This window comes from Rutidosis leptorrhynchoides, chromosome 10, assembly GCF_046630445.1.
Source record: "Rutidosis leptorrhynchoides isolate AG116_Rl617_1_P2 chromosome 10, CSIRO_AGI_Rlap_v1, whole genome shotgun sequence".
Lineage (NCBI taxonomy): Eukaryota > Viridiplantae > Streptophyta > Magnoliopsida > Asterales > Asteraceae > Rutidosis > Rutidosis leptorrhynchoides.
In genome coordinates this window covers 117,565,150-117,592,924 of record NC_092342.1, presented here as the reverse complement: position 1 = coordinate 117,592,924, position 27,775 = coordinate 117,565,150, and the positions used below count along the sequence as shown (strand labels likewise).

The 27,775-nt window shown below is 35.3% G+C and overlaps 1 protein-coding gene across 1 annotated transcript; it reads right to left on the bottom strand.

Moving 5' to 3' along the window:
• Positions 1–24,581: 24,581 nt before the first annotated feature.
• On the bottom strand, positions 24,582–27,562 carry LOC139872249 (glyceraldehyde-3-phosphate dehydrogenase, cytosolic-like). Its single transcript, XM_071860091.1, has 11 exons — positions 27,484–27,562; positions 27,366–27,398; positions 27,119–27,219; positions 26,390–26,505; positions 26,191–26,290; positions 25,836–25,982; positions 25,655–25,715; positions 25,466–25,563; positions 25,249–25,391; positions 24,976–25,149; positions 24,582–24,887 (listed from the first exon to the last, which is right to left on the bottom strand). The coding sequence occupies exons 6-11, from the start codon at positions 25,932–25,934 to the stop codon at positions 24,845–24,847; spliced, it is 618 nt and encodes a 205-aa protein (XP_071716192.1). The 5' UTR covers positions 25,935–25,982; positions 26,191–26,290; positions 26,390–26,505; positions 27,119–27,219; positions 27,366–27,398; positions 27,484–27,562; the 3' UTR covers positions 24,582–24,844.
• Between the last annotated feature and the right edge of the window lie 213 nt (positions 27,563–27,775).

The following is a 27,775-nucleotide window of genomic DNA, read 5'->3' as shown; positions in this document are numbered from 1 at the left end:
TGACAATATAGGTGCTGTAGTTAGCTTTTTCTTCAATAACTGAAACGCTTTCTCTTGTTCATCATTCCATTCAAATTTCTTCCCTTTATGCATTAATGCAGTCAAGGGTTTTGCTATTCTGGAAAAGTCTTGGATGAACCTTCTGTAGTAACCAGCTAGTCCTAAAAACTGGCGTATGTGTTTCGGAGTTTTCGGGGTTTCCCACTTTTCAACAGTTTCTATCTTTGCCGGATCCACCTTAATACCTTCTTTGTTCACTATGTGACCGAGGAATTGAACTTCTTCCAACCAAAATGCACACTTTGAAAACTTAGCGTACAATTCTTCCTTCCTCAATACTTCTAACACCTTTCTCAAATGTTCACCGTGTTCTTGGTTATTCTTTGAGTAAATAAGTTTGTCATCAATGAAAACAATGACAAACTTGTCAAGGTATGGTCCACACACTCGGTTCATAAGGTCCATGAACACAGCTGGTGCATTAGTTAAACCAAACGGCATGACCATAAACTCGTAATGACCGTAACGTGTTCTGAAAGCAGTCTTTGGAATATCATCTTCTTTCACCCGCATTTGATGATACCCGGAACGTAAGTCAATCTTTGAATAAACAGACGAGCCTTGTAGTTGATCAAATAAGTCGTCGATTCTCGGTAGTGGGTAGCGGTTCTTGATGGTAAGTTTGTTCAACTCTCGGTAGTCGATACACAACCTGAATGTACCATCTTTCTTCTTGACAAACAAAACAGGAGCTCCCCACGGTGATGTGCTTGGTCGAATGAAACCACGCTCTAAAAGTTCTTGTAATTGGCTTTGCAGTTCTTTCATCTCGCTGGGTGCGAGTCTGTAAGGAGCACGAGCTATTGGTGCAGCTCCTGGTACAAGATCTATTTGAAATTCAACGGATCGATGTGGGGGTAATCCCGGTAATTCTTTCAGAAATACATCGGGAAATTCTTTTGCAATGGGAACATCATTGATGCTCTTTTCTTCAGTTTGTACTTTCTCGACGTGTGCTAGAACAGCATAGCAACCTTTTCTTATTAGTTTTTGTGCCTTCAAATTACTAATAAGATGTAGCTTCGTGTTGCCCTTTTCTCCGTACACCATTAAGGGTTTTCCTTTTTCTCGTATAATGCGAATTGCATTTTTGTAACAAACGATCTCCGCTTTCACTTCTTTCAACCAGTCCATACCGATTATCACATCAAAACTCCCTAACTCTACTGGTATCAAATCAATCTTAAATGTTTCGCTAACCAGTTTAATTTCTCGATTCTGACATATATTATCTGCTGAAATTAATTTACCATTTGCTAATTCGAGTAAAAATTTACTATCCAAAGGCGTCAATGGACAACTTAATTTAGCACAAAAATCTCTACTCATATAGCTTCTATCCGCACCCGAATCAAATAAAACGTAAGCAGATTTATTGTCAATAAGAAACGTACCCGTAACAAGCTCCGGGTCTTCCTGTGCCTCTACCGCATTAATATTGAAAACTCTTCCACGTCCTTGTCCATTCGTGTTCTCCTGGTTCGGGCAATTTCTAATAATGTGGCCTGGTTTTCCACATTTATAACAAACTACATTGGCATAACTTGCTCCGACACTACTTGCTCCGCCATTACTCGTTCCGACACCATTTATTCCTTTCGTTCTATTAACCCCTGGTCCGTAGACCTCACACTTCGCCGCGCTATGACCATTTCTTTTACACTTGTTGCAAAATTTGGTGCAGAACCCCGAGTGATTCTTTTCACACCTTTGGCATAGCTGCTTCTGATTGTTGTTGTTGTTGCGGTTATTATTGTTGTTGGGATGATTGTTGTAGTTGCTGTTGTTGTTGTTGTTGTTGTTGTTGGGCCGTTTGTTGTAGTTGCGATTGATGTTGCGATTGTTGGGATAATTGTTGCGATTATTGTTGTAATTGCTGTTGTTGTTGTATTGGTGATTCTTATCACCGTTTTCCTCCCACTTTCTTTTGACTTGCTTCACATTGGCCTCTTCAGCAGTCTGTTCTTTAATTCTTTCTTCAATCTGGTTCACTAGTTTGTGAGCCATTCTACATGCCTGTTGTATGGAGGCGGGCTCGTGTGAACTTATATCTTCTTGGATTCTTTCCGGTAATCCTTTCACAAACGCGTCGATCTTCTCTTCCTCATCTTCGAATGCTCCCGGACACAATAGGCACAATTCTGTGAATCGTCTTTCGTACGTGGTAATATCAAATCCTTGGGTTCGTAACCCTCTAAGTTCTGTCTTGAGCTTATTGACCTCGGTTCTGGGACGGTACTTCTCGTTCATCAAGTGCTTGAATGCTGACCACGGTAGTGCGTACGCATCATCTTGTCCCACTTGCTCTAGATAGGTATTCCACCATGTTAACGCAGAACCTGTGAAGGTATGCGTAGCGTACTTCACTTTGTCCTCTTCAGTACACTTACTTATGGCAAACACCGATTCAACCTTCTCGGTCCACCGTTTCAATCCGATCGGTCCTTCGGTTCCATCAAATTCCAAAGGTTTGCAGGCAGTGAATTCTTTGTAGGTGCATCCTACACGATTTCCTGTACTGCTAGATCCAAGGTTATTGTTGGTATGTAGCGCAGCCTGTACTGCGGCTATGTTTGAAGCTAGAAAAGTACGGAATTCCTCTTCATTCATATTCACGGTGTGTCGAGTAGTCGGTGCCATTTCCTTCAAAATAGTTAAATGGAACAAGTTAATCATACAGAATATTAAGAGTAGTTAATAGTATTTCGTAGCATAATATGAACTCATTTATAAAAGCTTTTTCTTCATATTAGCGTTTTATAAGTTTAAATTTGGGTAGTACCTACCCGTTAAGTTCATACTTAGTAGCTAATATACAATTCAACTACTACAATTCTATATGAAAAACTAATTATAATAATATTTCGCGTTCAAACTTTTATACAATATTTTACAAACTTACAATACCGCTTATTTTACATAAAGCATGAAATATAGCACACAATAACTTTGATACAAGATAGTTGTGAAGACAATTCTAGCTAGTACACAAGTCGTTCAGCAAAGGCAATAAAGACACGTAATTCATACGTCCAGAAACAAGTCATGCATTCTGGTTTTACTAGGACTACTTCCCATCCTTGGTCTTGTGCAACATAACCGTTATGGCCGTTGATAAGACAGCGTGTTGTAACGTCATCAAAGGGACGAGGGTTATGTAATGTCCAACAGTCCCGTAATAATCTAAAAACCTCATTTCTTACCCCAATTACCGACTCCGTCACTTGTGGAAATGTTTTGTTTAATAGTTGTAGCCCGATGTTCTTGTTCTCACTTTAGTGAGAAGCGAACATTACTAATCCGTAAGCATAACATGCTTCTTTATGTTGCATGCTAGCCGCTTTTTCTAAATCACGAAGTCCAATATTCGGATATATTGAGTCAAAATAAATTCTTAACCCGTTGCGTAAAATAGCATTTGGGTTCCCCGCAATATATGCGTCAAAGTAAACACATCGTAACTTATGGGTTTCCCAATGTGATATCCCCCATCTTTCAAACGAAAGTCTCTTATAAACCAAGACATTCTTGGAACGTTCTTCGAATGTCTTACAAACTGATCTCGCCTTAAATAGTTGTGCCGAAGAATTCTGGCCGACTCTAGACAAGATTTCATCAATCATGTCTCCGGGTAGGTCTCTTAAAATATTGGGTTGTCTATCCATTTTGTGTTTTTAAACTGTAAAATAGACAAGAGTTAGATTCATAAAAAAATACTTATTAATACAAGCAATTTTTACATATATCATAAAGCATAAGAACACTATATTACATATATTACACCACACGAATACAACTATCTTATTCCGACTCGCTCGTTTCTTCTTCTTCGGTTTTGGTTCGTTTTGCCAAGTTTCTAGGGATATATGATGTTCCCCTAATACGAGCCGTCGTTGTCCACATTGGTTTAGAAAAACCTGGTGGTTTAGAGGTTCCCGGGTCATTGTTACAACTTAAGGACTTCGGGGGTTGACGATACATATAAAGTTCATCGGAGTTGGAATTAGATTTCTCTATTTTTATGCCCTTTCCCTTATTATTTTCTTTTGCCTTTTTAAATTCAGTTGGGGTAATTTCTATAACATCATCGGAATTCTCGTCGGAATCCGATTCATCGGAGAATTGGTAATCCTCCCAATATTTTGCTTCCTTGGCGGAAACACCATTGACCATAATTAACTTTGGTCGGTTGGTTAAGGATTTTCTTTTACTTAACCGTTTTATTATTTCCCCCACCGGTTCTATTTCTTCATCCGGTTCCGATTCTTCTTCCGGTTCCTCTTCGGGAACTTGTGAATCAGTCCACAAATCATTCCAATTTACATTTGACTCTTCATTATTATTAGGTGAGTCAATGGGACTTGTTCTAGAGGTAGACATCTATCACATAATATCAAACACGTTAAGAGATTAATATATCACATAATATTCATATGTTAAAAATATATAGTTTCCAACAAAAATGTTAAGCAATCATTTTTAAAGAAAACACGGTCGAAGTCCAGACTCACTAATGCATCCTAACAAACTCGATAAGACACACTAATGCAAATTTTCTGGTTCTCTAAGACCAACGCTCGGATACCAACTGAAATGTCCCGTTCTTATTGATTAAAAACGTTCCATATTAATTGATTTCGTTGCGAGGTTTTGACCTCTATATGAGACGTTTTTCAAAGACTGCATTCATTTTTAAAACAAACCATAACCTTTATTTCATAAATAAAGGTTTAAAAAGCTTTACGTAGATTATCAAATAATGATAATCTAAAATATCCTGTTTACACATGACCATTACATAATGGTTTATAATACAAATATGTTACATCGAAATCAGTTTCTTGAATGCAGTTTTTACACAATATCATACAAACATGGACTCCAAATCTTGTCCTTATTTTAGTATGCAACAGCGGAAGCTCTTAATATTCACCTGAGAATAAACATGCTTTAAACGTCAACAAAAATGTTGGTGAGTTATAGGTTTAACCTATATATATCAAATCGTAACAATAGACCACAAGATTTCATATTTCAATACACATCCCATACATAGAGATAAAAATCATTCATATGGTGAACACCTGGTAACCGACAATAACAAGATGCATATATAAGAATATCCCCATCATTCCGGGACACCCTTCGGATATGATATAAATTTCGAAGTACTAAAGCATCCGGTACTTTGGATGGGGTTTGTTAGGCCCAATAGATCTATCTTTAGGATTCGCGTCAATTAGGGTGTCTGTTCCCTAATTCTTAGATTACCAGACTTAATAAAAAGGGGCATATTCGATTTCGATAATTCAACCATAGAATGTAGTTTCACGTACTTGTGTCTATTTTTGTAAATCATTTATAAAACCTGCATGTATTCTCATCCCAAAAATATTAGATTTTAAAAGTGGGACTATAACTCACTTTCACAGATTTTTACTTCGTCGGGAAGTAAGACTTGGCCACTGTTGATTCACGAACCTATAACAATATATACATATATATTAAAGTATGTTCAAAATATATTTACAACACTTTTAATATATTTTGATGTTTTAATTTTATTAAGTCAGCTGTCCTCGTTAGTAACCTATAACTAGTTGTCCACAGTTAGATGTACAGAAATAAATCGATAAATATTATCTTGAATCAATCCACGACCCAGTGTATACGTATCTCAGTATTGATCACAACTCAAACTATATATATTTTGGAATCAACCTCAACCCTGTATAGCTAACTCCAACATTCACATATAGAGTGTCTATGGTTGTTCCGAAATATATATAGATGTGTCGACATGATAGGTCGAAACATTGTATACGTGTCTATGGTATCTCAAGATTACATAATATACAATACAAGTTGATTAAGTTATGGTTGGAATAGATTTGTTACCAATTTTCACGTAGCTAAAATGAGAAAAATTATCCAATCTTGTTTTACCCATAACTTCTTCATTTTAAATCCGTTTTGAGTGAATCAAATTGCTATGGTTTCATATTGAACTCTATTTTATGAATCTAAACAGAAAAAGTATAGGTTTATAGTCGGAAAAATAAGTTACAAGTCGTTTTTGTAAAGGTAGTCATTTCAGTCGAAAGAACGACGTCTAGATGACCATTTTAGAAAACATACTTCCACTTTGAGTTTAACCATAATTTTTGGATATAGTTTCATGTTCATAATAAAAATCATTTTCTCAGAATAACAACTTTTAAATCAAAGATATCATAGTTTTTAATTAATTAACCCAAAACAGCCCGCGGTGTTACTACGACGGCGTAAATCCGGTTTTACGGTGTTTTTCGTGTTTCCAGGTTTTAAATCATTAAGTTAGCATATCATATAGATATAGAACATGTGTTTAGTTGATTTTAAAAGTCAAGTTAGAAGGATTAACTTTTGTTTGCGAACACGTTTAGAATTAACTAAACTATGTTCTAGTGATTACAAGTTTAAACCTTCGAATAAGATAGCTTTATATGTATGAATCGAATGATGTTATGAACATCATTACTACCTTAATTTCCTTGGATAAACCTACTGGAAAAGATAAAAATGGATCTAGCTTCAATGGATCCTTGGATGGCTCGAAGTTCTTGAAGCAGAATCATGACACGAAAACAAGTTCAAGTAAGATCATCACTTGAAATAAGATTGTTATAGTTATAGAAATTGAACCAAAGTTTGAATATGATTATTACCTTGTATTAGAATGATAACCTACTGTAAGAAACAAAGATTTCTTGAGGTTGGATGATCACCTTACAAGATTGGAAGTGAGCTAGCAAACTTGAAAGTATTCTTGATTTTATGAAACTAGAACTTTTGGAATTTATGAAGAACACTTAGAACTTGAAGATAGGACTTGAGAGAGATCAATTAGATGAAGAAAATTGAATAATGAAAGTGTTTGTAGGTGTTTTTGGTCGTTGGTGTATGGATTAGATATAAAGGATATGTAATTTTGTTTTCATGTAAATAAGTCATGAATGATTACTCATATTTTTGTAATTTTATGAGATATTTCATGCTAGTTGCCAAATGATGGTTCCCACATGTGTTAGGTGACTCACATGGGCTGCTAAGAGCTGATCATTGGAGTGTATATACCAATAGTACATACATCTAAAAGTTGTGTATTGTACGAGTACGAATACGGGTGCATACGAGTAGAATTGTTGATGAAACTGAACGAGGATGTAATTGTAAGCATTTTTGTTAAGTAGAAGTATTTTGATAAGTGTATTGAAGTCTTTCAAAAGTGTATAAATACATATTAAAACACTACATGTATATACATTTTAACTGAGTCGTTAAGTCATCGTTAGTCGTTACATGTAAGTGTTGTTTTGAAACCTTTAGGTTAACGATCTTGTTAAATGTTGTTAACCCAATGTTTATAATATCAAATGAGATTTTAAATTATTATATTATCATGATATTATCATTTATGAATATCTCTTAATATGATATATATACATTAAATGTCTTTACAACGATAATCGTTACATATATGTCTCGTTTAAAAATCATTAAGTTAGTAGTCTTGTTTTTACATATGTAGTTCATTGTTAATATACTTTATGATATATTTTCTTATCATAGTATCATGTTAACTATATATATATATATATATATCCATATATATGTCATCATATAGTTTTTACAAGTTTTAACGTTCGTGAATCACCGATCAACTTGGGTGGTCAATTGTCTATATGAAACATATTTCAATTAATCAAGTCTTAACAAGTTTGATTGCTTAACATGTTGGAAACATTTAATCATGTAAATATCAATCTCAATTAATATATATAAACATGGAAAAGTTCGGGTCACTACAGCATACGTCCGTTAAAAGGCTAGTGCTCTAGCTCGGACGGGGATATCAAGCCCTATGGATCCATATACTACTACTCGCGCCCACCAGTTCTTATAACCGGCAGTTACTAGTTACCAAAGCTAAGGGATTTTCGGTTTAAACTCAGTGTAGAATTTAGTATGTACTTGTATCCATGTGTTTAAAATAAAGTGCATGTATTCTCAGCCCAAAAATATAGATTGCAAAAGCAATTAAAAAGGGAGCAAATGAAACTCACACATATAAATATTGTAAATCAGTTAATAAAGCATTTGCATGTATTCTCAGCCCAAAAATATATATTGCAAAAGCAATTAAAAAGGGATCAATGAAACTCACCTTAGCAGCATATAAAGTCGTTCACCAAAATGTGATCGAAACACGGATTACCAAATAACTGTAGATCTCAACATATCAATATTGTAGAAAAGTACGTAGACGTAACGGAGATAAGAAACACTAGATTTGATTCATAAATATACCCCCGAACATTACCCATAACTTCCATGGCAATAACCCATAATTTCCTTAACTCTATCCCGCTTGAAAACATATTTTGAAAGTGACACGCTCATGACCTCGTCGTAGTATTTTAGGTATAATACTAATAATAATTAGATTAATAATAATATTAATCTTAATAATAATAATAATAATAATAATAATAATAATAATAATAATAATAATAATAATAATAATAATAATAATAATAATAATAATATAAATACGGAGTAAGATGAATATATATGTGTGTAAACTGAGCCGAAATCGATGAAATTTATAGACCTCACCTGGCCAGACCTCCCATGCGATCGCATGGGTTTGAAGGCCACAGGCCATGCGATCAAATGGCCCTATTTTTCCAGCCCACATGTTTTTGTCCTAACATTTGTCGACATAATAAAATATAAATATAATATATATAATTTAAATTAATTAATTATATATTATATTAAATTTACGTGCATAGTTGACTTGTAATTTTTGTTCCGATAAGTCGTACGTTGTCACTCGACTTATGTCCCGGTTCCGGTTTTTCGAACGCCCTTTCGTACGCTGAGAAAACTAGTACTTTTCGTTTCGTGACTCGTACCTTTGTCAAAATATAAACTTAAATTATCCGTAAATTATATCACTCAAAGTGTATCTTAAACTTTCGAGTGTTTTGGTCATTTACTTCTATAAATTATCGTCTCGTAGTATATACATATACATATATACATTTTTTTTATTTTCGAAAACACTGTAGCATTTTGGGTACCGTAGCAATTCGAAAATACTGTAGCAAATTAGTGTTTTACTTGTTTATTTTAAACGTTTTAGTTCACTTATCTAAATATCAATCGAATTAACAAACGAATGTTACTATCGTTTACTAAATAACTTGAAATCACACACATATATATGTATATATATATATATATATATATATATATATATATATATATATATATATATATATATATATATATATATATATATATATATATATGCACATTAAGTTATATATATATTGTTCGTGAATCATAGAGAACAGTCAAAGAATAATTGATTATATGAATATAGTTCCAAAACTGTCGTGACTCAATATTACAGACTTTGCTTATCGTGTCGGAAATGTTAATCATACAAAGATTAAGTTTAAATTTGGTCAGAAATTTTCGGGTCATCACAGTACCTACCCGTTAAAGAAAGTTCGTCCCGAAATTTGAGTGAGGTCGTCATGGCTAACAATAAAAATGTTTTAATTACGAATATGAGTTGATAATAGAGTTTTATCTATGTTTGAATAATATGGATAAAATAATCCAATTACTCGAAGCGTATGAGAGAAGTTATCATAATCAAGTGAAATGGAGAATAGAGATGCATCATATCTCTTGATGTAGTAACGATTGATTTCCAGATTTTAAGGAATAGAAAATCTTCATAATTTAAATAAGATTTGATTTTTCGGAATTTGCGGAAATTAGGATTTTCTTTGATTAAATGCGTAATCTGCCTCTATTGCTGCGTTCGATATTTTGCTATAAATTGACCTCTTCCGTTTCATTATTTTCACTACTCCTACATCTTCTTCCTCATTTCATACTTTCAAAAGATTGTGAAATGCTTCATCCAGTTCTGATTCTTGATATACTCCTAACTTTCATATCTGTCATTCTTCTTTTTCATCTACCACCAGAGGAAGTTATTTTCTTCTACCATTACCTTGGGGTTATAGTGTTTTTCATTCTTCCGTGTCTTTATATTGCTATACGCATTGATATACACGGTTTGTAATTTATGTGTTGTCATCGGACTTTATATCTTTCCTTATTTTTTAGAGTCCCTGCTTCTGTCTTTTTATAATCATTAACATCCACAGTTAATGCTCCCTCCTATTTGCTGCGATTTATACTCCAATTTCTATTTTGGAGCTTTGTCCCTTCGTTTCTTCTTCTTGCGATTAGACATCTCTTGTAATGGTCCAGAATTCTTAGGTATGGAGTTTTGGATGAACATAGTTAATGTTCTGAGAAGGTAATCGTAATGGCACGATCTTGATTTGTCAAATTACCAGAATATCCGAAAAAGACCGAATCATTAAGAAAAATATTTTCTTGATATGTTTAGAGGTTAAAAGAGTTATGTAACATGGGTCATGATGAGGGTGTGATCTGTGAACATTTATCAAGTTCCATTAGAAACTCAGTATGACTTACTCTAATATAATCACGTTGATCAAGTGTCATTATATTATACTAACTCATGCTTCAGCTCCCAACACCACTTCAAAAATATTCATATTTTAAACTCGAAGGTTTCAAAATTTAGAAACTAAAATAGTTTCTTTTATGATGTTACACAGATATCGCAAGGAGAAAATTGATTTCTGATAAGAATGACTATGGAATTATCTCCAGAAATATGGAGGATATTTATAATGAAAGATACGATGATATCTTAGAATTTCTAATATCAGAGGATGATGAAGAATATTGTCCGCAAGGGTTTAGATTCGGAGGCAAGGTATTCGTTAATGGCTTCAGCAAATACTGAATCATTTGGATTCTTTGAAGGCAGGTTTATTCTTTGTGATTTATCCACAGCCTCCTTCATACTTTGCTCAATCCATTTTCCAGTTCCAAGCCTTCTATTTTTCTCAGCTTTACCACCATACTATTCTTTATCATCAAACTTTTGACTGTTAAGGTCGTTTACAGTTTTTGCTGCTTCATCAACATTTTTCTGAAATTCGGAGAACTAGTTTCGTAGTTTGGGGTGTTTTTCGGAAATTTCACATTCGAAGTATGTAAGTCCAGGAGGTAGACGTTATATGAACACATATAACTGTTGGCGTAGACGTGCTGCAAGATTTCAAAATACTGCTTGCTAATTCCTGATAGTTGGTATGGCAATTGCTGTTAGAAGATGTGGATGAGTACATGATACGGTTTTAATGAGTATAAGGATTTTTCCGAAGGTCAAAGATCAATGAAGTTGTTGGTAAATTTACTGCTAATGTGGTGGAACATGAAAGATTCCCCGATAATAAAAATGTATATGCCAAAGTTACAAGTCTGAAAGGTCGTCGTTGACTGGTTGAACGGTTGATAATACTGGATACTTTGAAAAGAAATTGCAAGGTTATTTTCAGTAATAACAATGCTAAAGGATCTTTCACAATTTTGAAGTCAAAGTATAGCTTTGAAAGATGTAGAGATCTAAGAATGATGTCACCCCTTAAATCTTGACTTGGATTCTGATCCGTCAATATCAGAATATGTAATTGAATTTGTATGGAAACGATTGTATATCGCTGTGAGCATAGTTAATAATTTTTGAATCAAAGTTGAAGAATGTACAGTGTAACATATTAATTATGAACTTAAATATTTCTCGGGAATTACCTACCCGTTAAAGATTTCACAAGTAATATTTTGTACAAAAGAATTTTTATTACCGTCTTTATGAAAATATATGTATGTATATTTTCTTCAGATGTAATACAGATTTGATGAGTTAATATCATATTAAGCTCATTTGATTTTTGACTTGAATTAGAAATGAATAAAACATTAAAGATTTAATAATCTTTACGGAGTATTTCACTAATGTAATCAATACTCAGTTTTATTGATATTTTCTCATTGAATCATGTTGGTGCTCGTGGAACTCTTGCTAACTTCGCAAGGTACGAATGATGTTTTCTAGAAAGTTTCGAATACATCGAAGATGAAAGTATAAAATCAACCATATAATTGAATAATATACTTAGTTTATTATGAAATGGAATTCATTGAGTTGGAAACAGAGATTGTGGTTAACGATGGTTAAGTCATTAACGAAGTATGTACATCATAGCATATTAGTAATATGAATTAACCGAGTAGTACCTACCAGTTAAGATTCACACGTAATAAATTGGTACGAAAAGATTTATTTTGATTTCAAAATTCATATATATTAAATATACATAAAATTTCTTCAGGGGAAATGAGTTAATACATCATCGGTTATTGTTGCTGGTATTTCTTGGTAACTACGGTGCGTATGACGTTGATGCTCGTGGAACAGATTGTGAAGTTGAGGTTTGCAATGCGGATGTTGTTGTTGGTGGTAATGGTACTGTTGGTGTTGTTGTCGGTGGTACTGTTGATGCCGGTGATGCTGCTGGTGCTTGTAACCTTTGCACCATATTCTCCAAAGCCACTACCCGAGCGCGAAGCTCGTTCATTTCTTCTACTACATCAGGATGATTGTCGGTTCGGACGAGCGGATGAATAAGATCCAGAATTTGAGAGAGTATATGATCATGATGAGATATTCTGGAGATGAGAGAGAAAATGGTATTACGAACAGGTTCGCCGGTAAGTGCTTCAGGTTCTTCGCCAAGAGGGCAATGTGGTGGATGGAAGGGATCGCCTTCTTCTTGTCTCCAATAATTAAGTAGGCTACGAACCCATCCCCAATTCATCTAGAATAGATGATGGCTAATTGGTTGATCCATTCCAGTTACACTTTCTTCAGAGTTCAGGAGAATATCCATATCGGAATAGCTGTCGGAATTTAAGGAATTTGAACTAGATACGGGATCCATCTTGTATAATTAGATAGATGTTTTTTTGATATGAAATAGATTATAGAATTTAGTTTGGTATTCTTCAATACATAATTTACATATGTATATATAATACCAAATTCCATAAATCACGGAGAAATTTTCGGAAGATGTCAGGAAAAGTTTACAGTAACAGATACGCTAAGATATGAATTTTTGTCTATACACTATTTATGCAATCAATGCATTAAAACGTGTCTAGACTTAAGAATGATAAGCATGTAATTTTCGACAAGAAATGATAAGCAAAACTTTTAACATGCAGACACGGTCGAAGTCCAGACTTACTAATGCATCTTAACAACTATCAGTTAGACACATTCATGCAAGACCTAGTTCGCTAGGACCAACGCTCTGACACCAACTGTGACGATCGCTCCAAATCCATATGGATGAACACGTCATTCATTGATTTCATTGCGAGGTATTTGACCTCTATATGATACATTTTGTAAACATTGCATTCTTTTGAAAAGGCACACCATAAATGAATATTTAAATCAAAGGTTTTTGACATCTGATGATTTCTACATATAGACAATCACCATAAATAATAGTTTACAATAGTATTTCTGTTGACAATGCAGTCAAAATAAAATACATGGTGATGATTTGGTGAATGCAACGTCTCCTTGAAAAATATGTCATGTAAGACTCCATGCACATAGCTTGTTTAACATCTAAGCAAACAGCGGAAGACTTCTAGGAAACCTGAGAATAAACATGCTAAAAAGTGTCAACACAAAGGTTGGTGAGTTCATAGTTTTAATGTTTCGTATAATCTGTATATAAAGGTGGATCACAAGATTTCAGTTGTTTCATCCAGAAACGTTTATCAAAATATTCTACTAAATTGAGCACCCTGGTAACTAAACTTAACGTATATATAATTTGTACCCTTTGTATAATCATCTTAATAAATACACGCAAACCAACGTGTACGCTTCTCAAATAGCATACGTCCGTTAAAAGGCTAGTGCTCTAGCTCGGACGGGGATATCAAGCCCTATGGATCCATATACTACTACTCGTGCCCACCAGTTCTTATAACCGGCAGTTACTAGTTACCAAAGCTAAGGGATTTTCGGTTCAAACTCAGTGTAGAATTTAGTATGTACTTGTATCCATGTGTTTAAAATAAAGTGCATGTATTCTCAGCCCAAAAATATAGATTGCAAAAGCAATTAAAAAGGGAGCAAATGAAACTCACACATATAAATATTGTAAATCAGTTAATAAAGCATTTGCATGTATTCTCAGCCCAAAAATATATATTGCAAAAGCAATTAAAAAGGGATCAATGAAACTCACCTTAGCAGCATATAAAGTCGTTCACCAAAATGTGATCGAAACACGGATTACCAAATAACTGTAGATCTCAACATATCAATATTGTAGAAAAGTACGTAGACGTAACGGAGATAATAAACACTAGATTTGATTCATAAATATACCCCCGAACATTACCCATAACTTCCATGGCAATAACCCATAATTTCCTTAACTCTATCCCGCTTGAAAACATATTTTGAAAGTGACACGCTCATGACCTCGTCGTAGTATTTTAGGTATAATACTAATAATAATTAGATTAATAATAATATTAATCTTAATAATAATAATAATAATAATAATAATAATAATAATAATAATAATAATAATAATAATAATAATAATAATAATAATAATAATAATAATAATAATAATAATATAAATACGGAGTAAGATGAATATATATGTGTGTAAACTGAGCCGAAATCGATGAAATTTATAGACCTCACCTGGCCAGACCTCCCATGCGATCGCATGGGTTTGAAGGCCACAGGCCATGCGATCGCATGGCTCTATTTTTCCAGCCCACATGTTTTTGTCCTAACATTTGTCGACATAATAAAATATAAATATAATATATATAATTTAAATTAATTAATTATATATTATATTAAATTTACGTGCATAGTTGACATGTAATTTTTGTTCCGATAAGTCGTACGTTGTCACTCGACTTATGTCCCGGTTCCGGTTTTTCGAACGCCCTTTCGTACGCTGAGAAAACTAGTACTTTTCGTTTCGTGACTCGTACCTTTGTCAAAATATAAACTTAAATTATCCCTAAATTATATCACTCAAAGTGTATCTTAAACTTTCGAGTGTTTTGGTCATTTACTTCTATAAATTATCGTCTCGTAGTATATACATATACATATATACATTTTTTTATTTTGAAATAGTGTTTTACTATAGCAATTTTTACTCAATTATATCACTCAATTTTTACTGTAGCAAATAGTGATTTTCGAAAACACTGTAGCATTTTGGGTACCGTAGCAATTCGAAAATACTGTAGCAAATTAGTGTTTTACTTGTTTATTTTAAACGTTTTAGTTCACTTATCTAAATATCAATCGAATTAACAAACGAATGTTACTATCGTTTACTAAATAACTTGAAATCACACACACACATATATATGTATATATATATATATATATATATATATATATATATATATATATATATATATATATATATATATATATATATATTGTTCGTGAATCATAGAGAACAATCAAAGAATAATTGATTATATGAATATAGTTCCAAAACTGTCGTGACTCAATATTACAGACTTTGCTTATCGTGTCGGAAATGTTAATCATACAAAGATTAAGTTTAAATTTGGTCAGAAATTTTCGGGTCATCACAAAAATCATATCGATGACGTGCCAATTGTTAGTGACTTTTTCGATGTCTTTCCCGACGAATTGCTGGATCTTCCACCTCATCGACCGGTTGAATTTCAAATCGATCTTATTCCGGGAGCCGCACCCGTAGCACGTGCACCGTATAGACTTGCTCCATCCGAAATGCAAAAATTGAAAAGTCAAATCCAAGAACTACTTGACCGTGGTTTTATCCAACCTAGCCATTCACCATGGGGCGCTCCGATTTTGTTCGTTAAGAAGAAAGACGGATCCCTAAGAATGTGCATTGATTATCGTGAACAAAATAAATTGACGGTTAAGAATCGATATCCTCTTCCTCGCATCGATGACCTCTTTAATCAACTACAAGGATCTCGTGTATATTCAAAAATCGATCTCCGCTCGGGTTATCATCAATTAAGGGTTAAGGGTGAAGATGTCTCCAAAACCGCTTTTCGTACTCGTTATGGTAGTTATGAATTTCTCGTTATGTCATTTGGTCTCACTAACGCGCCAGCGGTGTTCATGGACCTTATGAACCGCGTGTGCAAACCATATCTCGATAAATTCGTTATTATGTTCATCGATGACATCTTGGTCTATTCTAAAAGCGAAGAAGAGCACGAACAACATCTCCGACTTGTGCTTGAACTCTTGGGACAAGAACGACTCTATGCCAAATTCTCCAAGTGTGAATTTTGGTTGAAAGAAGTTCAATTTCTTGGTCATGTCGTAAGTGATCAAGGTATTAAGGTCGATCCAACAAAAATCGAAGCCATTAGTAAATGGGAGACTCCTACTACTCCTACTCATATTCGTCAATTTTTTGGTCTCGCCGGGTACTATCGTAGATTCATCGAAAACTTCTCCTTGGCTGCTCGTCCTCTAACCGCGTTAACTCACAAGGGAAATAAATTCATTTGGGCAACCGAACAAGAATCCGCATTTCAAATCTTGAAGATAAAGCTAACCACCGCTCCTATCTTGTCACTTCCCGAAGGCAATGATGATTTTGTTGTATATTGCGATGCCTCGAAACATGGTTTTGGGTGTGTATTGATGCAACGAAAGAAATTCATTGCTTATGCCTCTCGACAATTGAAAATTCATGAACGAAACTACACGACACATGATCTCGAACTCGGAGCCGTTGTCTTCGCACTTAAAATGTGGAGACACTATCTTTATGGAACCAAGAATGCTATCTTCACTGATCACAAAAGCCTTCAACACATCTTCGATCAAAAGAAACTAAACATGAGACAACGACAGTGGATTGAAACTTTGAACGATTACGATTGTGAGCTTCGTTACCATCCGAGAAAGGCAAATGTAGTAGCTGATGCCTTAAGTCAAAAAGAAAGGGCGGTGCCTCTTCGTGTCCGAGCTTTAAACATCACCATTCACACCAACCTCAATAGTCAAATTCGTGTAGCCCAAGATGAGGCTCTCAAGGATGAAAACATCTCTCTCGAACACTTGAACGTCCTCACCTCCCGATTTGAAGTTAAAGAAACTGGACTCCGATATTTCGCCGGAAGAATTTGGGTACCTAGTTATGGGGACTTGCGAAGCCTTATTTTAGACGAGGCCCATAAGTCAAGGTATTCGATTCACCCCGGTGCCAATAAGATGTACCACAACCTCAAAGAACAATATTGGTGGCCGAACATTAAAAGGGACGTCGCTACTTACGTTGGAAAATGCCTAACTTACTCCAAAGTCAAAGCCGAACATCAAAGACCGTCCGGACTACTTCAACAACCCGAAATCCCGCAATGGAAGTGGGAAAGGATAACGATGGACTTTATCACCAAACTACCAAAGACGGTTGGCGGTTATGATACTATTTGGGTCATTGTTGACCTACTCACCAAATCCGCACACTTCCTAGCTATGAAGGAAACCGACAACATGGAAAAACTTGTACAACTTTACATTAAGGAGATCATAGCCCGTCACGGTGTGCCCTTATCGATTATCTCCGACCGAGATGGTCGTTTTGTTTCTAGATTTTGGCGTACTTTACAAGAAGCGTTGGAAACGCGTTTAGACATGAGCACCTCATATCATCCACAAACCGACGGACAAAGCGAACGCACAATTCAAACTTTGGAATACATGCTACGAGCTTGTGTTATCGACTTTGGTAAAGCTTGGGATAAGCACTTGCCTCTCGCCGAATTCTCCTACAACAATAGTTATCACGCGAGTATTAATGCCGCACCATTCGAAGCTTTATATGGCCAAAAATGCCGTTCACCTCTTTGTTGGGCCGAAGTAGGCAACACACAAATCACCGGACCCAAAATCATTCATGAAACAACCGAGAAGATCGTTCAAATCCGAGATAGGCTTAGGACGGCCCGTAGTCGTCAAAATAGCTATACCGACAAACGACGCAACGACCTTAAATTTCAAGTCGGTGATCGAGTAATGTTAAAAGTCGCACCTCGGAAAGGTGTAATCCGTTTCAGGAAACGCGGGAAACTAAATTCGCGGTATATTGGTCCTTTCGAAATCTTGGAACGTGTTGGAACCGTTGCTTATCGTTTAGATCTTCCGCCTCAATTGAGCTCCGTTCATCCTACCTTCCATGTATCCAACTTGAAAAAGTGCCTTGCAGAACCCGATATCGTCATCCCTCTCGAGGAGCTTACCATTGATGACAAACTTCATTTCGTGGAGGAACTGGTTGAAATTGTGGACACCTCCATCAAAACGTTAAAACAAATCCGAATTCCAATTGTCAAGGTCCGTTGGAATGCCAAAAGGGGACCCGAGTTTACTTGGGAAAGACAAGATCAAATGCAAAGGAAGTATCCTCATCTATTCGTGAATTCGGAAACGCAAGATCCCGAGGAAAAAACAACGACTACTACGCCTACTTAAATTTCGGGACAAAATTTCTTTTAAGGAGTAGGTAATGTAACATCCCGCCTTTTTCCGTTTACTTTTCGTTTATTCATTTTAAAGTCCGTTATATATTTATAACATCTCCCGTTGATACGCGTTTTAAATTATCTCGTTTAGGTAATTCACGCACCCGAATGAAACTTGAGGGACTAGACTTGCCAAATGACCAAAGATGTTACTAGGTCAAAGTGGTCAACATTCATTCTCATCCATTCATCCATCTCTTTCTCTTTTACTACTTCAACATTTTTCTCTCAAACTCAAATCCAAAGAATCATCATCTAAATCCAATCTAGCAAGTGTTTTGCAAAACAAATTACATATTTGGAATCCTTGCGTCTTCCTCTTCGATTCCATACCGATTTCATTACGTTTGGGTAACTTTCTAAAATTACTAGATTTTGTGTTCTTGATGTTTTTAACTTATAAAAGTGTTAATTAGTGTCTATGGCTCAAATCTAACATGAATATGTGATTTGTATGCTCGATCTTGTAGTTTTGAAGTAACTAGCATGAACTTAAATTTTGGTGTGTTGTTCTTGAGATTTAGTTGCTTAAAAGTTGTTAGATGTTAAAAGTTCATGTTTTAATTGTGTTACTAGTATCACTAGCTTTAATTTGATGTGTAGGTTGCTTTAGAAAACTTTATAAACTTGATTATTGATTTTGGTGATGTTGGTTAGGGTTTGATAGAACTAAATGTAAACATTTGATGCATTGAATGCCATGAATTGTTGTTGGTAAGTGTTTAGTTGGATTGTATGCTTGATTACCTACGAAATGGCGTATTATATGTAGGTAGTAAGTTCCCGAATCACCAAACCGCATTTATGAACTTGAACGTAATAAATGTTGAACATTCAATGTGATTTTAGTTGTTGTAAGTGGTAGATTGATTGATGAAATATGCTTAGTTGTTTTCCTCGTCAAAATACCTTTCCGATGATATAAGATACATGTTTTGGTTGTTTGCGGGTCATAAATTGGGATTGTTTGAGTTTTGGTTCGTGCATTTGTGTGTTGCAGCAAAACAGGAACTGGATACTGATCTGGACGCCGTCCAGATTCTTGGACACCGTCCAGTCCTTCAATGCTGGACGCCGTTCAGCAAATCTGGACGCCGTCCAGATGCACTACCAGGGACTGTTTTGGTTTGCCTTTTTACGAAAAATGTTTGCTATACTACGCACCTCCGATTCACATGTAACTTGTTCTAACATGCTCATATATGATTAAAAACCTCAAAAAAATAGTTCGAGACCCGACCCGAACGTGTTGACTTTTTCGTTGACTTTGACCCGACCCAAGTTGACTTTTAATCAAACTTAACCAAATGTTTGTGCAATCGTTCTAACATGCTTTTATACTTGTATCTTGCATGAAACGTGACAACTTGACTCACATGCTATAGTAATCGAGTCGTAACAAGCCATAGGACTAATTGAACACTTTGACCGACCGTGTTTACCGATATTGATACAAACCTATTTGTTTAGGTCAAGACTAGCGTTCGTTCTTGCACACGTTTACTTGTTGAAGTACTTTTACATACGTGCACTCAAGGTGAGATCATAGTCCCACTTTTACTCTTTTGAACTTACATTTGGGATGAGAAAACATAAACGTTTCTTTTTACTAAGTGAACACAAGTACAGGAAAACAAACATTCTACATACGAGTTTAGAACAAAATCCTCAATTCGATTATCATTAGTTACACTTGGCGGGTGTAAGCGAGAAATTATGTTGTATGGATCCATATGGGTTTGACAAACCCTCATTCGGACGGTTCGCTACCGTTACTTCGGATGAAATATATTTTTGAGAAACAGTGTATGTTCTAACACTATTGTGATGGGGTTCTATGGATGGAAAGTTAAGCCTTGATAATTGGGTGCTCGTGATAATAATTTTTGGAATGGTTAACTATTATTTCAATGATATAAATCTTGTGGTTCACTTGTACTTACTTACTTAAACCTATGATTTCACCAACATTTTCGTTGACAGATTTCTATGTTTTTCTCAGGTCCTTGAACGTTTTGTGATACATGCTTCCGCTCATTACTTTTGATACTTGCTTGGATGTCGAGTATACATGCATACGTGGAGCGTCTTTTGACTTTATCTAAAATTGTGTCGCATAGGTTTCAATTGTACTAACTTAGTAACGAAACTTTTGGTTGAACAATTCTTGTAAACTTTGAAACACTCTTACATTTGAAATGAATGCGACATATCTTTGGTCAAACATTATTTTAAAGACTTATGACCACGTAACGGGACCTAAGTAGACGGCGCCGTCAATGACGATTTTGTCGGGTCGCTACACGCGCCGCGCACTATACCTGGCAACAGTTTTCTATTTCTGTTAAATGAGTTTAATGAAGGGCAAAAGGGTGATTTCATATGATGGCCGGGTTTTTGGCCACAAAACTGGTTCCAAGCTTATCTTATCTTCATTCCACCTCATCTTCTTCCACTCAAACACTCTCTTCTCATCTTAGAGAGAGAAACCCACTTCTAGAGAGAGGAAGCTTGATTTGGGGAAGAAGAAGCTCGTTTCGGGTTAAAGCTCAAGTGTTAATGTTGTTCATCTCGTTCTTGGCTACGTTTTGGTTGTGATGGTAAGCTCTAACTCCGAATTTAATTGTAAGGTTCTTGTTCATATTTAGGGTTTGAGCTAGTTAGGGTGTTTTAAACCCCATTCCTCTTGAAATCGGGGGGTTTTTGTTATATGTATTGTGTAAGTAAACCCGATTATTGTGAGTTTAGGGTTTGATGGCGAATTTGGAAGTATTCGTCATGGTTTGGGTGTTAATTCACTAGATTTTAAGTGTGTTGCTGTTTTAGATGTTCATAAGAACATGTTTGTTGGTCAAATGGGTGTTAACCTTGATTTGATGTTAAACTAAGTTATGGGTCAAGATTTGATGAATCGAGTATATAAGTGTTTGATTCACATGTTAAATGGTGTTTTGAAAGGTTAATCACTAGCTGTTGGTGATTAAGGATATTTTTGAAACTTATGTCAAAATGGATTGACTTTGATGGGTCAAAATTGGTAATGCCACTAATTTGGATTAAATGGAGGATGAGCACTTTTGTTAAGTAATAAATGGTGTTTGTTATGATTACTACCTAAGTAGTAATTTAGTATTAAGACCTAGGTTGGTTTAAATAGTGTCAAGTATAATTTAGGTTAAATTGTACTTGTTTGATGGGTCGGAATTACCACCCGTAGTGGTAATTGGTGAAGTCCACTTTAGGTGTCTAAATGGGCGGTATGTGGATGTTGGTATAAACCCTTGGTTAAGGGTGTTGGAGTCGAATTTTCTCGTAGGGAATGTATGTTGATTGTTTGTATACCTATATGCGTATTATAGGTAAATTCTTGCTCGGTTGCGTTTGGTGGAGATTTCACGCATGGTTTGTATTGCTCGAGTTCGAGATGAGTGGAATAATTATATATATGCGTATATAGTGTATTTGCTTGCGGGCTTGTGGTTAGTGTTATCCGGGCGTGTGGATTCACTATAGTGTTATCCGGGCGTGTGGATTCACTACTCTTTTGTGCGATGGAGACCACATGTGCGTGAAGGGTGGTTCGGTAAGTGCGGACGTCCACCTAGGGGGTTAGTGTACACTAACGGTCATTGTGCGAGTACCAGCGGTCATTGTGCGAGTACCGTTCCCTTGTGTGTGTGTGTGTCAATGGTTAATCATGTGCGTGAAGGGTGGTTCGGTAAGTGCGGACGTCCACTTTGGGGGTTAGTTTATGCTAACGGTCAATGTGCGAGTACCAACGGTCATTGTGCGAGTACCGTTCCCATGTATGTGATAATGGTTAACCATGGTTATGTGTTGTATTATTATTAGCATATTATATTGTATTAGTTATATTAGTTATATGCTATTGATCGGGCTAGCTTGCTGTAATGGAGACTTTTATCTTTATACTTTGCGATGGTATGCTAATTAGATTGCTAGCGTGTATGTGATAATTGTGTAAGTGTTTGTAAGTAAGTAGATTATATATGTATATGTATAATTATTGCATTCACTAAGCGTTAGCTTACCCCTCTCGTTGTTTACCTTTTTCAGGTATTGTGTTATGAGGCTAGCTAGTTGTTAGACTAGTTGCGTAGGAGCGCTTGGGCTCGATGGGGTAGCTTTTGGATATACGGACGCGGATTGGGGATTTGGTAGTCCCCGGGATTATGATCTTGGTATCGGGTTGGGTTATAGAGTCCTAACTCCTCTAAATGTAAATTGGGATTGAAACTTGAATTTTGTACGAAAGTCGTAAAACGGCCGATGTGGACCCGGTGTCGTAAAACTCGTTTTATTATTGGAACGTGTTAGTTTTATCTAATATTATATGTTGTGAAAAGCGTTCCGCCTAAACGTGTCGGGAAGTGGGTGATCTTTAATCAAAATTTGAAAAATCCGGACAGAGGCTGTCAGGCCTTGTGCGCGCCGCGCACATAAGGGGCTGCGCGTCGCGCACCCCTGCTGTGTAAAAAAAAAAAAAATTAAGTCGTGTTTTTGGTAAAACGAAGTTGGGTCGTTACATCACGGAAAATGGAAATTGATCCGCGAAGGGGCAAATGAAGTAAGCGTTTTAGTTAAATACTATTATATTACCTTAGAAAATCAAGGTCATTCCTAAATACGAATACAGACTAGTTCGCGACACTATTCAAAACAACTACACTCACCTCAAAAGTCGGAGTTCGTGGCTTACGCGTATGGTATTTTCTAATTTCTACGAACTAGAAAAGACTGACCAAGTCATACCCTTCTTCAGTTTGCGCCATCATTTTTCGGAACTTTGTCTATAGATTTGTAAATATATGTCTGACGATGTCCAATATTTGAGAGAGTGATCATTTCACCACAATAGTACAAAGTGTGGACATCGTCCAAAATGTTCGTATATAAATGTTTATTAAAAATCAAAAGGCTCTGTGGTTGTCACAAAGTGGATTCGAACCTGTAGAGACTTTTCCAACTCAGGAGATGCTAAAGCTTTGAACATACGAATTTAATTGCCATATAAAATCATGTTCAAATATATGAATTTTTATTGTTACTTTAGAGAGAGTTTATATACGCTTATATCTTCAAGTTTATATTCTTACAATCAAATTTTGAAAACCAAGCCCATCCAAACAGCCCTACTTGACACTAATTTTCACTTAACAACTTTAGTTCCTTATTACTTTATAGATTGCTAACAGAAAATAGAGGTGTTTAGAAACAGAAAATAGGTGTTTAGATTAGATACATAACGCTTTTGATACATAAGCGTTATGCAAGTCTTGTGTATCCTGTAATCACTATTCTTTGAGATTAGATACATAACGCTTTTGATGCATGAGTGCATCTGCAAGTTTTACAATTATACGTATACACTATATAATACTCCATTCGTCCTATCCTATTATAAGTGTCCACTTACTTTTTACATACAATTTTAGAAAATCTCACTAACTTTATTCTCCACCAATCAGAAATCTTCTATCTCCAAAATTACCCCTTCTCATTGGTTAAGAGTACAATATGAACACTTGTAATGGAACAACATCCCATAATGAAAATGTGAACACTTGTTGTGGAACAGAAAGAGTATTATACTACGTGTTCCATGGGAAACAATCACAAGCTAAATCCCAGTTTAAATTTAAATTTACAATACATTGTATCCGATAAGATTTTTCTTTTTTCCACCTTAAATCACACAAGAATATAAACATAGAATTAGTATCACTTGGACGGAGTATAATACTCCTGTCCCACCATCATTTAGTATTATATTCACATTTAATTTGTTGAATTCTACTGTCAAACTTCATTGCATGTCAATATTTCATACGAGTTTAACTGAATTAATCAAGGTTTACCATGTATAGAAGAAGACCAATAGCTGGCTAAAATAAACATAGAATTACCATCAAACGATTATCAACCAAAGCTTAATTATGTTGCGAAAATGAATACAATTAGGAAAGGTTTATACTAAACAAAAGGAAACAGATAAAAGCTCTTAAATTAGACTCTGGACATGTACGCAGTTATTCCAAAATCTGTAGTACCAAAAAAAACCTTGTACATAAGATTCTTATTATTCAAAACTCAATGGAAAACAAACAAAATTTAAGCCTTGGTCGAATACCAGTCACCCTTAAGCTCAGACAGATGCAATGTGGCGGATCAAGTCAATAACACGGGAGCTGATATATTAATCAGAAAAGTGGTATGTGAATAAAGAAACAAGTTACAAGTATAATATAATGAATATCTAAAAGAAAACAAACGCACCTGTATCCCCATTCGTTGTCATACCAGGAGACAAGTTTGACAAAGTTGTCGTTCAAAGCAATCCCAGCCTTGGCATCGAAGATGCTTGACCTACTATCACCAACAAAGTCTGTGGATACAAGATCCTCATCTGCGTATCCCAAAATACCCTTGAGTTTGCCTTCTGATTCCTCCCTGGATTATCAAAAAAGAAATTCAAAACTTAATATCACGCAAGCACATAATATAATATACAAGTGGCATACAATTCTAACATAATTGTTAGATACATACTTGATGGCAGCTTTGATCTGCTCATAGGTGGCCTTCTTCTCAAGTCTGACGGTCAAGTCTACAACTGAAACATCCACTGTTGGTACACGGAAGGCCATTCCGGTCAACTTGCCATTAAGGGCTGGCAAAACCTTGCCAACAGCCTACAAAAACAGAATAATTTAATTAAATCACACTGATAATTAAATGGTGAAATATTCAATGTGTGTCTATTTACCTTTGCAGCTCCAGTGCTGCTGGGAATAATGTTAAAGGAAGCAGCTCTTCCACCTCTCCAGTCCTTTGAAGATGGACCATCAACAGTCTTTTGGGTGGCTGAAAGGTTTTAACATAAAATTAAATATATTTCACATCTTGACTAGTCAACTACTGATTAATTTAATTAGTCAACTGATGAGCAACATACCAGTCATGGCGTGGACAGTTGTCATAAGACCCTCAACAATGCCAAACCTGTCATTGATCACCTAAATATACAAACCGAAAACATAAGAAATGGAATCATCCAAAAAAAAAATAATATAACTTATAGGTATTACATAAAATGCACAACCTGTAATTGTACTTATTGAACTATGCTAATATACCTTGGCCAAAGGAGCAAGACAGTTAGTGGTGCAGCTAGCATTTGAAACAATGTTAAGATCGGACGTGTATTCCTTCTCGTTGACACCCATAACGAACATGGGAGCATCCTTGCTAGGAGCAGAGATGACAACCTTCTTAGCACCACCCTGATCATACATAACCAATCCAAACCAGTTTATCTTTTTGCTAAAAAAATCATTCAAACATAGATGTAAACCAGCACCAAGGTGGTACTTGATAGGTAAGTAAATGAAAAATGGAAACGATTCCACAAAAGTGTTTTAAAATAGCTATTGATTCCACAAAACAAAAAATGTAAACAGCAATAGTAAAGGAAAAAAAATCCAAACAGACCTTCAAGTGGGCAGCAGCCTTGTCCTTGTCTGTGAAGACTCCAGTGGACTCGACCACAAAGTCAGCTCCAGCCGCACCCCATGGGATCTCTTCTGGGTTCCTAAGAGTAAAAAGAAAAAATTACTTGAGATTTTGCCAACAAAAGAATTCCAAAACAAGAGTTTCAAACAAATGATTTAAACGCTCAAATGGATTTTACCTGAATCCAAAAACACTGACGGGCTACTCACCGAAGAGAAGTGTTTTCTCATCCTTAACCTTAAGTTCATGATGTTTCCATTGGCCGTGAACAGTATCATACTTGAACATGTATGTCTGCAAGTAAAAAACGTAACTAGTGAGCTTAGCAAGATGATAAATACAAACACTTAACTCTTAATTGCGACACCAAGTAAACTCACAAGCACAGTCAAATTATGATTTAGTTTTCCATCCAAACAAGATGCTTCACATGTATTTACTTAATTATACAATATTATACATTTCAGGTTAAGTCTCAACTCATTGTTTATTACTCCACAACAATGTTTACCCTTCATATAATTCAATTCCAATTCTGCCCGTGAGCCAAACGGTTTGACCAAAATATCATTTCGATATTCCAAAGGAATCAAGATTAACTATTATTTACCAATAAAAAAAAAAACATTACTGTTAAATCTGAGCAATTATTTATCATCAAACAGAGTTGATTTAATACGAATAAGCCGATATTGTGTTTTTCTAACTTATAACTAAATTTAGTAACCTACACATACATTACGTACTGAGATCCAGTCTTTTTACTCATGTATAAACCCTAAGCAACAATTCAAATTAAATTAGACTGAAATAAGCTTATCATTTAACAATATCATTGAATTATTCATCAGTTAAATCACTGAAAACAACTAATAACATCAAATTCCATCATAATCAGACACAGTACCATGTAATCAGTAGAGATAAACGGATCGTTAACAGCAACAAGCTCAATATCATCTCTCAAAAGTGCAACTCTCGCAACTAAACGACCGATTCTTCCGAATCCTGCATCATATCAACCAGATCCAGTTAATTAACTCCTAATTTAATTTTATATACATACGTACAAGTATACGAGCTACAGAAGCAGATCGAACTCTAATAACACTCGATAAAAGCGAAAACCAAAACAAAATTAGAAAAAAATGTACCGTTGATTCCGATCTTAATCTTCTTATCAGTTGCTGTGACAATAAATCAAAATTAGTACAAAACAATGTGAATTCGAGTATAAAATAAACAAAAATTGATTAAGAATGGAGATATTACCCATAGCGATTGAGTAGAATTCGTTAGGGTTTTAGAAATAATTCAAAAGAAATGAGAGTGAGATGAATGGGGGAATTGGGGGAATTGGTATTTATATAACTGACGGAGGAACCGAAGACTGGTTGGGGCGTCACGGCGGTGTTAGTTTAAGAATAGAACCTTTTTTTTTCTTGGAGAAAAAGATAAGTAGCCGTTGGTAATTAACGGAATATTCTATTAACGATTCCTTTTTGTTACCGAACTTGTGAGAGATTTGTGTAGTTTTAAAATTTAGATTATCTTATCAAGCTTC